Source organism: Vulpes lagopus, chromosome X, assembly GCF_018345385.1.
Source record: "Vulpes lagopus strain Blue_001 chromosome X, ASM1834538v1, whole genome shotgun sequence".
NCBI lineage: Eukaryota > Metazoa > Chordata > Mammalia > Carnivora > Canidae > Vulpes > Vulpes lagopus.
In genome coordinates, this window is record NC_054848.1 from 9,969,841 (window position 1) to 9,982,576 (window position 12,736).

The 12,736-nt window shown below is 66.6% G+C and overlaps 1 protein-coding gene across 1 annotated transcript; it reads right to left on the reverse strand.

Moving 5' to 3' along the window:
* Positions 1 to 9,417: 9,417 nt before the first annotated feature.
* Positions 9,418 to 12,455, reverse strand: LOC121482427 (spidroin-1-like). The gene is made up of 3 exons (XM_041740356.1): positions 11,693 to 12,455; positions 10,219 to 10,868; positions 9,418 to 10,134 (listed from the first exon to the last, which is right to left on the reverse strand). Exons 1-3 carry the CDS (start codon positions 12,453 to 12,455, stop codon positions 9,418 to 9,420), a joined length of 2,130 nt encoding a protein of 709 aa, XP_041596290.1.
* Positions 12,456 to 12,736: the final 281 nt, after the last annotated feature.

Consider the following 12,736-nt stretch of genomic DNA (forward strand, 5'->3'; position numbering starts at 1 on the left):
TTAATCAGTTTTGCTACATTCCACTTCACTTTCAAAGAGGCAGATAATGATCAAGCAGGTCCTTTGTAACCTCCAATTTGTAAGGTAATTGTTTCGCACATTCTGATCACCCGAGGAGCTTTAAAAGCATCCCCTCCTGATTTCATTGGGCTGGTGTGGCCTGGGCATCAGAATTTTTGAACTCTCCCCAGGGGATTCTAATAAGTGGCCAGAGGTGAGCACCACTGCTCTGGCAGCTTCTCAAACTTAAATGTGCTTGCGAATCACCTGGGGCTTTGGTGAAATGCCTATTGACTTAGTAAATCTGGGTTGGGGTCCAAAAATCTGTTTGTTTTTTTTTTTTAAGATCTTTATTTGAGAGAGCATGTGCATGAGTTGGGGGGGGGGGAGGCGGGGGAAGGAGAAGCAGGCTCCCTGCTCAGGCAGGGACCTGAGCCAAAGGCAGATGCTTAACTGAGTCAACCAGGTGCCCCCAAGATTCTGCATTAAAAAAAAAAAATACTGGCCAGTGGGAGTGTAAATTGGTACAGCATCTTAGAACAATCCAGTGCTATAAACCAAAACTAAAAATACCTGTGTGTTCTGACCCAGAATTCCCCAACTAGGTGTTCTCTGATGGAACACATGCACCTTGGAGCAAGATGACAAACATGCAAAATTCCTCGCATTAGAGTTTGTGCAATAGTCTAAATGCCCATCAATGGGGGACTGTGTGATAGGGTGTCCACAAAATGCCATAGAAAACTCTGGCTCAAAACACAATGAAGCCATCCATGTGTGCTAACAGGGAATTGTGGTATTGCCAGTTACTAAGTGTGAGGGGAAAGTGAGGCAGCCTTTGAATGGGAGACACAGCTTTCCTCTCGTGGTGGATTCAGGCTCCAACACTGCCCAGCACCTTTGCCAAACCTTCCTTAGTTTGTACAGTAACTAGGATGCGTCCACCAGCATGGCTTCCCACTCCCCCTTACTGGGGTCAGACATGCAGTGAGGTCTGCTGCTACAGTCCTACCCCAGCAGCTACCCCATTTCTCATGCAGCATTTTCCCTAGTTAAATCCTTGCATGTCGGACCCCCTCTTGGTCAGGGGTCTACAGAGGACCTACGCTAACCCATTCCTGCTTCTATTTGCTAGCTTGATCGTGGACCTCGGGCCGCCTTGTCTCCTGGCCCCGTGCTGCTGGCCATTGCCAGCCAGCCTTATCAGGGAGGTTACTTTGTGCTAGTTAGGTGCTCGATCTTTCCCGATTATCTAGTTAAGTCGGTCTTCAGGATTTGTAGAGGACACAGCCTTTGACTGTTTCTTAAGATTTAGATTCTGATGACGACCCTAATTGTTATAGCACAGATTGAAGAAATTCCAGCAAATTGTATTTCTGCTTTGCTGGTCTGGAATTCCCTGTGGACTTGGGCAGGTCTATTGTCTGTACTGCAGATTGAGGACCATTCTGGGTGTTTTCCTAAGTTGGACTGAACTGGAGGGTTAAAGCCGCAGGGTTCCTGGCGCAGGAGAGCAACTGCTAGATTTGAAATGTCCCCCAAAAGTTTTCCCAGGCACAGATGTCACAGACTCCATGATAATTCAGGTGTCCGGCATGCATAGATGCCCACTGACTCCGACTGAATCTCTTCATGCTCCTGGAGCTATGCAAATGCTGGTTCTAGCCTTTCATTTCGGTGCAAATTATTTTTTGGAATGGAATCTTGCCACATGAAATATTGAAAAATTTAGTGGGAAACAGTTTGAGCTCCACACTGGTGTTTATTTTGAAAACCAATCCCCTCTACATAGGAAATGGTAACAGTATTATCTCCAGGGAGGGATACTGGGAAGCTGGAGGAGGGCAGGCCTAAGGGGAGGATGACTTCCCACTTAAAGCTCACAAATCTTTTCAATTAGTTTGTACTGAGGAAGTATTACCCTTGCTCTGAGTTTTTTTTTTTTTTTTTTTTTTTTTTTAAATTTATTTTATTTTATTTATGATAGTCACAGAGAGAGAGAGAGAGAGAGGCAGAGACACAGGCAGAGGGAGAAGCAGGCTCCATGCACCGGGAGCCTGACGTGGGATTCGATCCCGGGTCTCCAGGATCGCGCCCTGGGCCAAAGGCAGGCGCCAAACCGCTGCGCCACACAGGGATCCCTGCTCTGAGTTTTAAAACAACAAATAATGAATTAACTCCTCAAAAGCCAAGAAACCATGAAAACAGGATTCTCCTAAGACTCTGTACATCTTTAGCATTTAATCAGCTAGGTAATGCTGTTTGGACCCCACTGCCTGTTGTGCCCCAACAGCCTGTTGTGCCGCCCCCAGAACCTGTGGTCCCCCAAAAGCCTGTGGTGCCACAACTGCCTGTTGTCCACCCACAGCCTGTGGTGCCCCCACTGCCTGCTGCGCTCCTGATGCCTGCTGCACGCCCGATGCCTGCGCTCGCCAACGGCCCTGCACTGCACTGCTTCCTCCTGGCACTCCTGCTGCCTGTCATCTGTGCTGCTCTGACTGGCCTGAGCTGCGCCCACTGCCTGTTGTCCCCCCACTGCCTGTTGTCCCCCCACTGCCTGTCGTGCTCCCCCTTCCTGCTGTCCTCCCACACTGCCTGCCGTCCTCCCACTGCCTGCAGTCCTCCCTGAGGCCACTGCTGCTGCCTGTGCTCTGTGCTGCTCCCCAGCCTGGTCTCCCCGCAGCGGCCTGTGCTGGTCCCTTCGGCCACCATTGTCGGTTGGCCTGCGCTGTTCCCTCTGGTCACCGCTGCTGCCTGTTACCTGTGCTGCTCTGAGCAGCCCGTAGTGCTGCCACTGCCTGCTGTGCCCCCACTGCCCGGCGTCGTCACTGCCTGTTGTGCGCCCACTGCCGGCTGAGGTCCCACAGCCCGCTGTGCTCCCACTGCCCGCTGTGCGCCCGCTGCCCGCGCCGGGCCCCTGCCCGCGCCGCGCCCTCTGCCTGTGCTACGCCGCTGCCTGCGCTCCTCCTTCCGGGCCCCGCTGCTCCCTCCGCTACTGCCATCAGCCTGCGCTACTCCTAACGCCCTGCGCTGCTCCCACCACCCTGCCCTGCTCCCGTGGGATGCACTCCTCCCTCTGGCTTGCGCCGCTCCCTTTGCTTTGCGCTGCTCCCTCTGCTCTGCGCTGCTGCTGCTCCGCGAGGGCCTTCCTCCTCCCTCTCACCTCCGCTGTAGCCCCGGTCTGCGCCGAACCCCCAAGGCTGCGCTGCTCGCTGCAGCCTGTCCGCTCGCCCCGCCTGCGCTGCTTCTTGACTCCGCTTCTCTCTCTGTCTCTCTCTCTCTCTGTCTCTCTTTCTCTCTCTCTCTCTGTCTCTCTGTCTCTCTCTCTCTCTCTGTCTCTCCTGTGCTGCTCCCACTGACCTGCGCTGCTCCCAGGGACCTCTGTTGCTCCCTCTGTCTTGCGCTCCTTCCGCAGGCGTGCGCTTCCACCTGCGGGCTGAGCTGCTTCCTCTGGCCCGCGCTGCTCCCTCCGGCCTGCGCTGCTCCCACCGCCCTGCGCTGCACCCCCAGGCCCGCGCTGCTCCCCCTGCCCTGCGCTGCACCCACCGCGCTGCGCTCCCTCCCAGCCCGCGCTGCACCCGCGGGCCTGTGCTGCCCCCTTCCTCCCGCGCTGCTGCCTCACGCCTGCCCTGCTCCCCCTGCCCTGCGCTGCGCCCACCGCCCTGCGCTGCGCCCACCGCCCTGCGCTCCCTCCGCGCCCCGCGCTGCACCCCCAGGCCTGCGCTGCTCCCCCAGCCCTGCGCTGCTCCCCCAGCCCTGCGCTGCTCCTTCTGGCCTTTGCGCCTCCCTCTCCCCTCCAGCCCTCCCTCCGGCCCGTGCTGCTCCCTCCGCGGCCCGCGCTGCACCCGCAGGCCTGTGCTGCTCCCTATGCCCCGCGCTGCTCCCTTCTTCCCGCGCTGCTGCCTCACGCCTGCGCTGCTCCCCCTGTCCTGCGCTGCACCCACCGCCCTGCGCTCCCTCCGCGCCCGGCGCTGCACCCCCAGGCCTGCGCTGCTCCCCCAGCCCTGCGCTGCTCCCTATGCCCTGCGCTGCTCCTTCTGCCCTTTGCACCTCCCTCTCTCCTCCACCCTGTCCCTCAGGCCTGTGTTGCTCCCTCTCGTGTGCGCTGCTCCTTCCACTGCTCCCTGCGGCCTGTGCTGCTCGCCTGCGCTGCTCGCTCTGCCCTGCGCTGCTCCCTCTGGCCTTTGCTCCTCCCTCTCCCCCGCTCTCCTCTCTGTGGCGTGCGCCGCTCCCTCCGGCCCGTGCTGCTCCGTCCGTCCTGCCCTGTTCTCTCCCGCCTGCGCTGCCTCTGGTCTCCGCTTCGCCCCCTGGCCGCCTCTGCTGCCTAAGGTCGGTGCTGCTCCGGCCGCATGTGCTGCTCCCACTGCCTGTTGTCCTCCACTGCCCGCTGCGGGCCCGCAGCCCGCTGTGCGCCCACTGCCTGCGCGGCGCCGACGACATGCTCTGCGCCCGAGGCCTGCACTGCCACCACAGACTGTGTTGCGCCCGCTGCCTTCGCTGCCCGTCTGGCCACCGCTGCACCCTATGGCCTGAGCTGCTCCGTCCGACCTGCGTTGCACACACTCCCCTGCGCTGCTCTGACTGGCCCGGGCTGCTTCCTCAAGCCACCAGAGCTCCATCGGCCTGCGCTGCTCCCTCTGGCCACCGCTGCTCCCTAGGGTCCGTGCTGCTCTGACCGACGTGCGCCGCTCCCACCGGCCCGTGCTGCTGCCTTAGGACGCCATGCTCCCCTGGCCCGCCGTGCTCCCGTTGGCCGACGCTGCTGCCGAGGATCTGCGTTTCTCTGACCGGCCTCTGCCGCTCCCACTGCCTGTTGTGCTGCCACTGCCTGTTGTGCTGCCACGGCTTGTTGCCTCCCCACTGCCGGTTGCGAGCCCAACGCCTGCTGTCCTCTCACTGCCTGCTGTGCTCCCACCGCCTGTCGCGCGCCCACTGCCTGCCGTGCTCCCGAGGCCTGCTGCACGCCCACTGCGTGCGCTGCGCCACTGCCTGCGCTCGCCAACGGCCCTGGACGGCTTCCTCCTGGCACCCCTGCTGCCTAGGATCTGTGCTGCTCTGACCGGCCTGTGCTGCTCCCACAGCCTGTCGTCCCCCCCCCCCCCCCACAGCCTGTTGTCGCCCCGCAGCCTGTTGTGCCCCCCCACAGGCTGTGGTGCCCCCACTGCCTGTTGTGCCCCGACAGCCCGTTGCGGCCCCCCCCTCAGCCTGTTGTGCCCCCCCCAGCCTGTTGTGCCCCGCACAGCCTGTTGTCCCCCCACAGCCTGTGGTGCCCCCACAGTTGTACCCCACCCCCCGCCTATTGTACTCATACTGCCTGCCGTATTCCCGCAGCCGGCGCTGTGCCCACTGCCTGCAATACTCCCTGAGGCCACTGCTGCTGCCTGTGCCCTGTGCTGCTCCCCAACCTGCTCACCCCACGGCGACCTGTGCTGCTCCCACTGGCCTGTGCTGGTTCGTCGGCCACCGCAGCCCTTTGGCCTGCACTGCATCCTCTGGCCTGCGCCGTGCCCTCCGGGCCCCGCTGCTCCCTCTGGCCACCGCTGCTGCCTCCGGTCTACGCTGCTCTGACCGACCCGCGCTACGCACAGTGACGTGCGCTGCTCTGCCTGGCCTGGGCTGCTTCCTTAAGCCCCCGCCGCTCCATTGGCCTGCGCTGCTCCCTCTCGCCTGCGCTGCTCCCTCCGGCCACCACCGCTCCCTGTGATCCTCGCTGCTCTGATCGACCTGCGCTGCTCCCACTGGCCCGTGCTGCTTCCTCAGGCCACCATGCTCCATTCGCCTGCCGCGCTCCCGTTGGCCACCGCTGCTGCCGATGCTGCGTGCTGCTCTGCCCGGCCTGTGCTGCTCCCACTGCCTGTCGGGCTCCCACTGCCTTTTGAAGATCCCCCTGCCCGTTGCGTGCCCGCTGCCCTTTGTGCGCCCGCTGGCTTCTGAGCTCCCGCGGCCTGTTGAGCGTCCGCTGCGCGCTGTGGGCCCGCTGCCTGCGCTGCGCCCGCGATCTCTCCTGCGCCCACCGCCTTCGCTGACCGTCTGGCCACCGCCGCGCTCTATGGCCTGCGCTGCTCCATCCGACCTGCGTTGCACACGCTCACGTGCGCTGCTCCGATTGGCCTGGGCTGCTGCTGCCTTAAGCCACGGGGGCTCGGTTGGCCTGCGCTGCTCCCCGTGGCCACCGCTGCACCCTCAGCCACCACGTCTCCCTCTGGCCACCGCTGCTTCCTGTCGTCTCTGCTGCTCTGAGCAGCCTGCGTTGCGCACAGCTGCCCTGCTCTGTTCCCGCTGGCCTGGGCGGCTTCCGTGGGCCACCGTGCTCCATTGGCCTGCCCTGCCCTCGCTGGGCACCGCCGCTGCCGGTGGTGTGCGCCGCTCGACCGGCCTGGGCTGCTCCCCCTGGCTGCTGCGCTCCCGCTGCCTGCTGCGCGCCCGCTGCCTGCGCTCGCCAACGGCCCTGCACTGCACTGCTTCCTCCTGGCACTCCTGCTGCCTGTCATCTGTGCTGCTCTGACTGGCCTGAGCTGCGCCCACTGCCTGTTGTCCCCCCACTGCCTGTTGTCCCCCCACTGCCTGTCGTGCTCCCCCTTCCTGCTGTCCTCCCACACTGCCTGCCGTCCTCCCACTGCCTGCAGTCCTCCCTGAGGCCACTGCTGCTGCCTGTGCTCTGTGCTGCTCCCCAGCCTGGTCTCCCCGCAGCGGCCTGTGCTGGTCCCTTCGGCCACCATTGTCGGTTGGCCTGCGCTGTTCCCTCTGGTCACCGCTGCTGCCTGTTACCTGTGCTGCTCTGAGCAGCCCGTAGTGCTGCCACTGCCTGCTGTGCCCCCACTGCCCGGCGTCGTCACTGCCTGTTGTGCGCCCACTGCCGGCTGAGGTCCCACAGCCCGCTGTGCTCCCACTGCCCGCTGTGCGCCCGCTGCCCGCGCCGGGCCCCTGCCCGCGCCGCGCCCTCTGCCTGTGCTACGCCGCTGCCTGCGCTCCTCCTTCCGGGCCCCGCTGCTCCCTCCGCTACTGCCATCAGCCTGCGCTACTCCTAACGCCCTGCGCTGCTCCCACCACCCTGCCCTGCTCCCGTGGGATGCACTCCTCCCTCTGGCTTGCGCCGCTCCCTTTGCTTTGCGCTGCTCCCTCTGCTCTGCGCTGCTGCTGCTCCGCGAGGGCCTTCCTCCTCCCTCTCACCTCCGCTGTAGCCCCGGTCTGCGCCGAACCCCCAAGGCTGCGCTGCTCGCTGCAGCCTGTCCGCTCGCCCCGCCTGCGCTGCTTCTTGACTCCGCTTCTCTCTCTGTCTCTCTCTCTCTCTGTCTCTCTTTCTCTCTCTCTCTCTGTCTCTCTGTCTCTCTCTCTCTCTCTGTCTCTCCTGTGCTGCTCCCACTGACCTGCGCTGCTCCCAGGGACCTCTGTTGCTCCCTCTGTCTTGCGCTCCTTCCGCAGGCGTGCGCTTCCACCTGCGGGCTGAGCTGCTTCCTCTGGCCCGCGCTGCTCCCTCCGGCCTGCGCTGCTCCCACCGCCCTGCGCTGCACCCCCAGGCCCGCGCTGCTCCCCCTGCCCTGCGCTGCACCCACCGCGCTGCGCTCCCTCCCAGCCCGCGCTGCACCCGCGGGCCTGTGCTGCCCCCTTCCTCCCGCGCTGCTGCCTCACGCCTGCCCTGCTCCCCCTGCCCTGCGCTGCGCCCACCGCCCTGCGCTGCGCCCACCGCCCTGCGCTCCCTCCGCGCCCCGCGCTGCACCCCCAGGCCTGCGCTGCTCCCCCAGCCCTGCGCTGCTCCCCCAGCCCTGCGCTGCTCCTTCTGGCCTTTGCGCCTCCCTCTCCCCTCCAGCCCTCCCTCCGGCCCGTGCTGCTCCCTCCGCGGCCCGCGCTGCACCCGCAGGCCTGTGCTGCTCCCTATGCCCCGCGCTGCTCCCTTCTTCCCGCGCTGCTGCCTCACGCCTGCGCTGCTCCCCCTGTCCTGCGCTGCACCCACCGCCCTGCGCTCCCTCCGCGCCCGGCGCTGCACCCCCAGGCCTGCGCTGCTCCCCCAGCCCTGCGCTGCTCCCTATGCCCTGCGCTGCTCCTTCTGCCCTTTGCACCTCCCTCTCTCCTCCACCCTGTCCCTCAGGCCTGTGTTGCTCCCTCTCGTGTGCGCTGCTCCTTCCACTGCTCCCTGCGGCCTGTGCTGCTCGCCTGCGCTGCTCGCTCTGCCCTGCGCTGCTCCCTCTGGCCTTTGCTCCTCCCTCTCCCCCGCTCTCCTCTCTGTGGCGTGCGCCGCTCCCTCCGGCCCGTGCTGCTCCGTCCGTCCTGCCCTGTTCTCTCCCGCCTGCGCTGCCTCTGGTCTCCGCTTCGCCCCCTGGCCGCCTCTGCTGCCTAAGGTCGGTGCTGCTCCGGCCGCATGTGCTGCTCCCACTGCCTGTTGTCCTCCACTGCCCGCTGCGGGCCCGCAGCCCGCTGTGCGCCCACTGCCTGCGCGGCGCCGACGACATGCTCTGCGCCCGAGGCCTGCACTGCCACCACAGACTGTGTTGCGCCCGCTGCCTTCGCTGCCCGTCTGGCCACCGCTGCACCCTATGGCCTGAGCTGCTCCGTCCGACCTGCGTTGCACACACTCCCCTGCGCTGCTCTGACTGGCCCGGGCTGCTTCCTCAAGCCACCAGAGCTCCATCGGCCTGCGCTGCTCCCTCTGGCCACCGCTGCTCCCTAGGGTCCGTGCTGCTCTGACCGACGTGCGCCGCTCCCACCGGCCCGTGCTGCTGCCTTAGGACGCCATGCTCCCCTGGCCCGCCGTGCTCCCGTTGGCCGACGCTGCTGCCGAGGATCTGCGTTTCTCTGACCGGCCTCTGCCGCTCCCACTGCCTGTTGTGCTGCCACTGCCTGTTGTGCTGCCACGGCTTGTTGCCTCCCCACTGCCGGTTGCGAGCCCAACGCCTGCTGTCCTCTCACTGCCTGCTGTGCTCCCACCGCCTGTCGCGCGCCCACTGCCTGCCGTGCTCCCGAGGCCTGCTGCACGCCCACTGCGTGCGCTGCGCCACTGCCTGCGCTCGCCAACGGCCCTGGACGGCTTCCTCCTGGCACCCCTGCTGCCTAGGATCTGTGCTGCTCTGACCGGCCTGTGCTGCTCCCACAGCCTGTCGTCCCCCCCCCCCCCCCACAGCCTGTTGTCGCCCCGCAGCCTGTTGTGCCCCCCCACAGGCTGTGGTGCCCCCACTGCCTGTTGTGCCCCGACAGCCCGTTGCGGCCCCCCCCCTCAGCCTGTTGTGCCCCCCCCAGCCTGTTGTGCCCCGCACAGCCTGTTGTCCCCCCACAGCCTGTGGTGCCCCCACAGTTGTACCCCACCCCCCGCCTATTGTACTCATACTGCCTGCCGTATTCCCGCAGCCGGCGCTGTGCCCACTGCCTGCAATACTCCCTGAGGCCACTGCTGCTGCCTGTGCCCTGTGCTGCTCCCCAACCTGCTCACCCCACGGCGACCTGTGCTGCTCCCACTGGCCTGTGCTGGTTCGTCGGCCACCGCAGCCCTTTGGCCTGCACTGCATCCTCTGGCCTGCGCCGTGCCCTCCGGGCCCCGCTGCTCCCTCTGGCCACCGCTGCTGCCTCCGGTCTACGCTGCTCTGACCGACCCGCGCTACGCACAGTGACGTGCGCTGCTCTGCCTGGCCTGGGCTGCTTCCTTAAGCCCCCGCCGCTCCATTGGCCTGCGCTGCTCCCTCTCGCCTGCGCTGCTCCCTCCGGCCACCACCGCTCCCTGTGATCCTCGCTGCTCTGATCGACCTGCGCTGCTCCCACTGGCCCGTGCTGCTTCCTCAGGCCACCATGCTCCATTCGCCTGCCGCGCTCCCGTTGGCCACCGCTGCTGCCGATGCTGCGTGCTGCTCTGCCCGGCCTGTGCTGCTCCCACTGCCTGTCGGGCTCCCACTGCCTTTTGAAGATCCCCCTGCCCGTTGCGTGCCCGCTGCCCTTTGTGCGCCCGCTGGCTTCTGAGCTCCCGCGGCCTGTTGAGCGTCCGCTGCGCGCTGTGGGCCCGCTGCCTGCGCTGCGCCCGCGATCTCTCCTGCGCCCACCGCCTTCGCTGACCGTCTGGCCACCGCCGCGCTCTATGGCCTGCGCTGCTCCATCCGACCTGCGTTGCACACGCTCACGTGCGCTGCTCCGATTGGCCTGGGCTGCTGCTGCCTTAAGCCACGGGGGCTCGGTTGGCCTGCGCTGCTCCCCGTGGCCACCGCTGCACCCTCAGCCACCACGTCTCCCTCTGGCCACCGCTGCTTCCTGTCGTCTCTGCTGCTCTGAGCAGCCTGCGTTGCGCACAGCTGCCCTGCTCTGTTCCCGCTGGCCTGGGCGGCTTCCGTGGGCCACCGTGCTCCATTGGCCTGCCCTGCCCTCGCTGGGCACCGCCGCTGCCGGTGGTGTGCGCCGCTCGACCGGCCTGGGCTGCTCCCCCTGGCTGCTGCGCTCCCGCTGCCTGCTGCGCGCCCGCTGCCTGCGCTCGCCAACGGCCCTGCACTGCACTGCTTCCTCCTGGCACTCCTGCTGCCTGTCATCTGTGCTGCTCTGACTGGCCTGAGCTGCGCCCACTGCCTGTTGTCCCCCCACTGCCTGTTGTCCCCCCACTGCCTGTCGTGCTCCCCCTTCCTGCTGTCCTCCCACACTGCCTGCCGTCCTCCCACTGCCTGCAGTCCTCCCTGAGGCCACTGCTGCTGCCTGTGCTCTGTGCTGCTCCCCAGCCTGGTCTCCCCGCAGCGGCCTGTGCTGGTCCCTTCGGCCACCATTGTCGGTTGGCCTGCGCTGTTCCCTCTGGTCACCGCTGCTGCCTGTTACCTGTGCTGCTCTGAGCAGCCCGTAGTGCTGCCACTGCCTGCTGTGCCCCCACTGCCCGGCGTCGTCACTGCCTGTTGTGCGCCCACTGCCGGCTGAGGTCCCACAGCCCGCTGTGCTCCCACTGCCCGCTGTGCGCCCGCTGCCCGCGCCGGGCCCCTGCCCGCGCCGCGCCCTCTGCCTGTGCTACGCCGCTGCCTGCGCTCCTCCTTCCGGGCCCCGCTGCTCCCTCCGCTACTGCCATCAGCCTGCGCTACTCCTAACGCCCTGCGCTGCTCCCACCACCCTGCCCTGCTCCCGTGGGATGCACTCCTCCCTCTGGCTTGCGCCGCTCCCTTTGCTTTGCGCTGCTCCCTCTGCTCTGCGCTGCTGCTGCTCCGCGAGGGCCTTCCTCCTCCCTCTCACCTCCGCTGTAGCCCCGGTCTGCGCCGAACCCCCAAGGCTGCGCTGCTCGCTGCAGCCTGTCCGCTCGCCCCGCCTGCGCTGCTTCTTGACTCCGCTTCTCTCTCTGTCTCTCTCTCTCTCTGTCTCTCTTTCTCTCTCTCTCTCTGTCTCTCTGTCTCTCTCTCTCTCTCTGTCTCTCCTGTGCTGCTCCCACTGACCTGCGCTGCTCCCAGGGACCTCTGTTGCTCCCTCTGTCTTGCGCTCCTTCCGCAGGCGTGCGCTTCCACCTGCGGGCTGAGCTGCTTCCTCTGGCCCGCGCTGCTCCCTCCGGCCTGCGCTGCTCCCACCGCCCTGCGCTGCACCCCCAGGCCCGCGCTGCTCCCCCTGCCCTGCGCTGCACCCACCGCGCTGCGCTCCCTCCCAGCCCGCGCTGCACCCGCGGGCCTGTGCTGCCCCCTTCCTCCCGCGCTGCTGCCTCACGCCTGCCCTGCTCCCCCTGCCCTGCGCTGCGCCCACCGCCCTGCGCTGCGCCCACCGCCCTGCGCTCCCTCCGCGCCCCGCGCTGCACCCCCAGGCCTGCGCTGCTCCCCCAGCCCTGCGCTGCTCCCCCAGCCCTGCGCTGCTCCTTCTGGCCTTTGCGCCTCCCTCTCCCCTCCAGCCCTCCCTCCGGCCCGTGCTGCTCCCTCCGCGGCCCGCGCTGCACCCGCAGGCCTGTGCTGCTCCCTATGCCCCGCGCTGCTCCCTTCTTCCCGCGCTGCTGCCTCACGCCTGCGCTGCTCCCCCTGTCCTGCGCTGCACCCACCGCCCTGCGCTCCCTCCGCGCCCGGCGCTGCACCCCCAGGCCTGCGCTGCTCCCCCAGCCCTGCGCTGCTCCCTATGCCCTGCGCTGCTCCTTCTGCCCTTTGCACCTCCCTCTCTCCTCCACCCTGTCCCTCAGGCCTGTGTTGCTCCCTCTCGTGTGCGCTGCTCCTTCCACTGCTCCCTGCGGCCTGTGCTGCTCGCCTGCGCTGCTCGCTCTGCCCTGCGCTGCTCCCTCTGGCCTTTGCTCCTCCCTCTCCCCCGCTCTCCTCTCTGTGGCGTGCGCCGCTCCCTCCGGCCCGTGCTGCTCCGTCCGTCCTGCCCTGTTCTCTCCCGCCTGCGCTGCCTCTGGTCTCCGCTTCGCCCCCTGGCCGCCTCTGCTGCCTAAGGTCGGTGCTGCTCCGGCCGCATGTGCTGCTCCCACTGCCTGTTGTCCTCCACTGCCCGCTGCGGGCCCGCAGCCCGCTGTGCGCCCACTGCCTGCGCGGCGCCGACGACATGCTCTGCGCCCGAGGCCTGCACTGCCACCACAGACTGTGTTGCGCCCGCTGCCTTCGCTGCCCGTCTGGCCACCGCTGCACCCTATGGCCTGAGCTGCTCCGTCCGACCTGCGTTGCACACACTCCCCTGCGCTGCTCTGACTGGCCCGGGCTGCTTCCTCAAGCCACCAGAGCTCCATCGGCCTGCGCTGCTCCCTCTGGCCACCGCTGCTCCCTAGGGTCCGTGCTGCTCTGACCGACGTGCGCCGCTCCCACCGGCCCGTGCTGCTGCCTTAGGACGC

Excerpts from the sequence above, each read along its gene's own strand:
- LOC121482427 (XM_041740356.1), bottom strand. The coding sequence starts at position 12,455 with ATGTCGTCGGCGCCGCGCAGGCAGTGGGCGCACAGCGGGCTGCGGGCC. Across the intron at positions 10,869-11,692 it reads CGCGGAGGGAGCGCAGGGCG|CCGGCAGTGGGCGCACAACA; the intron begins GTGGGCGCAGCG and ends GTGGGACCTCAG. Across the intron at positions 10,135-10,218 it reads AGAGACGACAGGAAGCAGCG|GCAGCAGCAGCCCAGGCCAA; the intron begins GTGGCCAGAGGG and ends CCGTGGCTTAAG.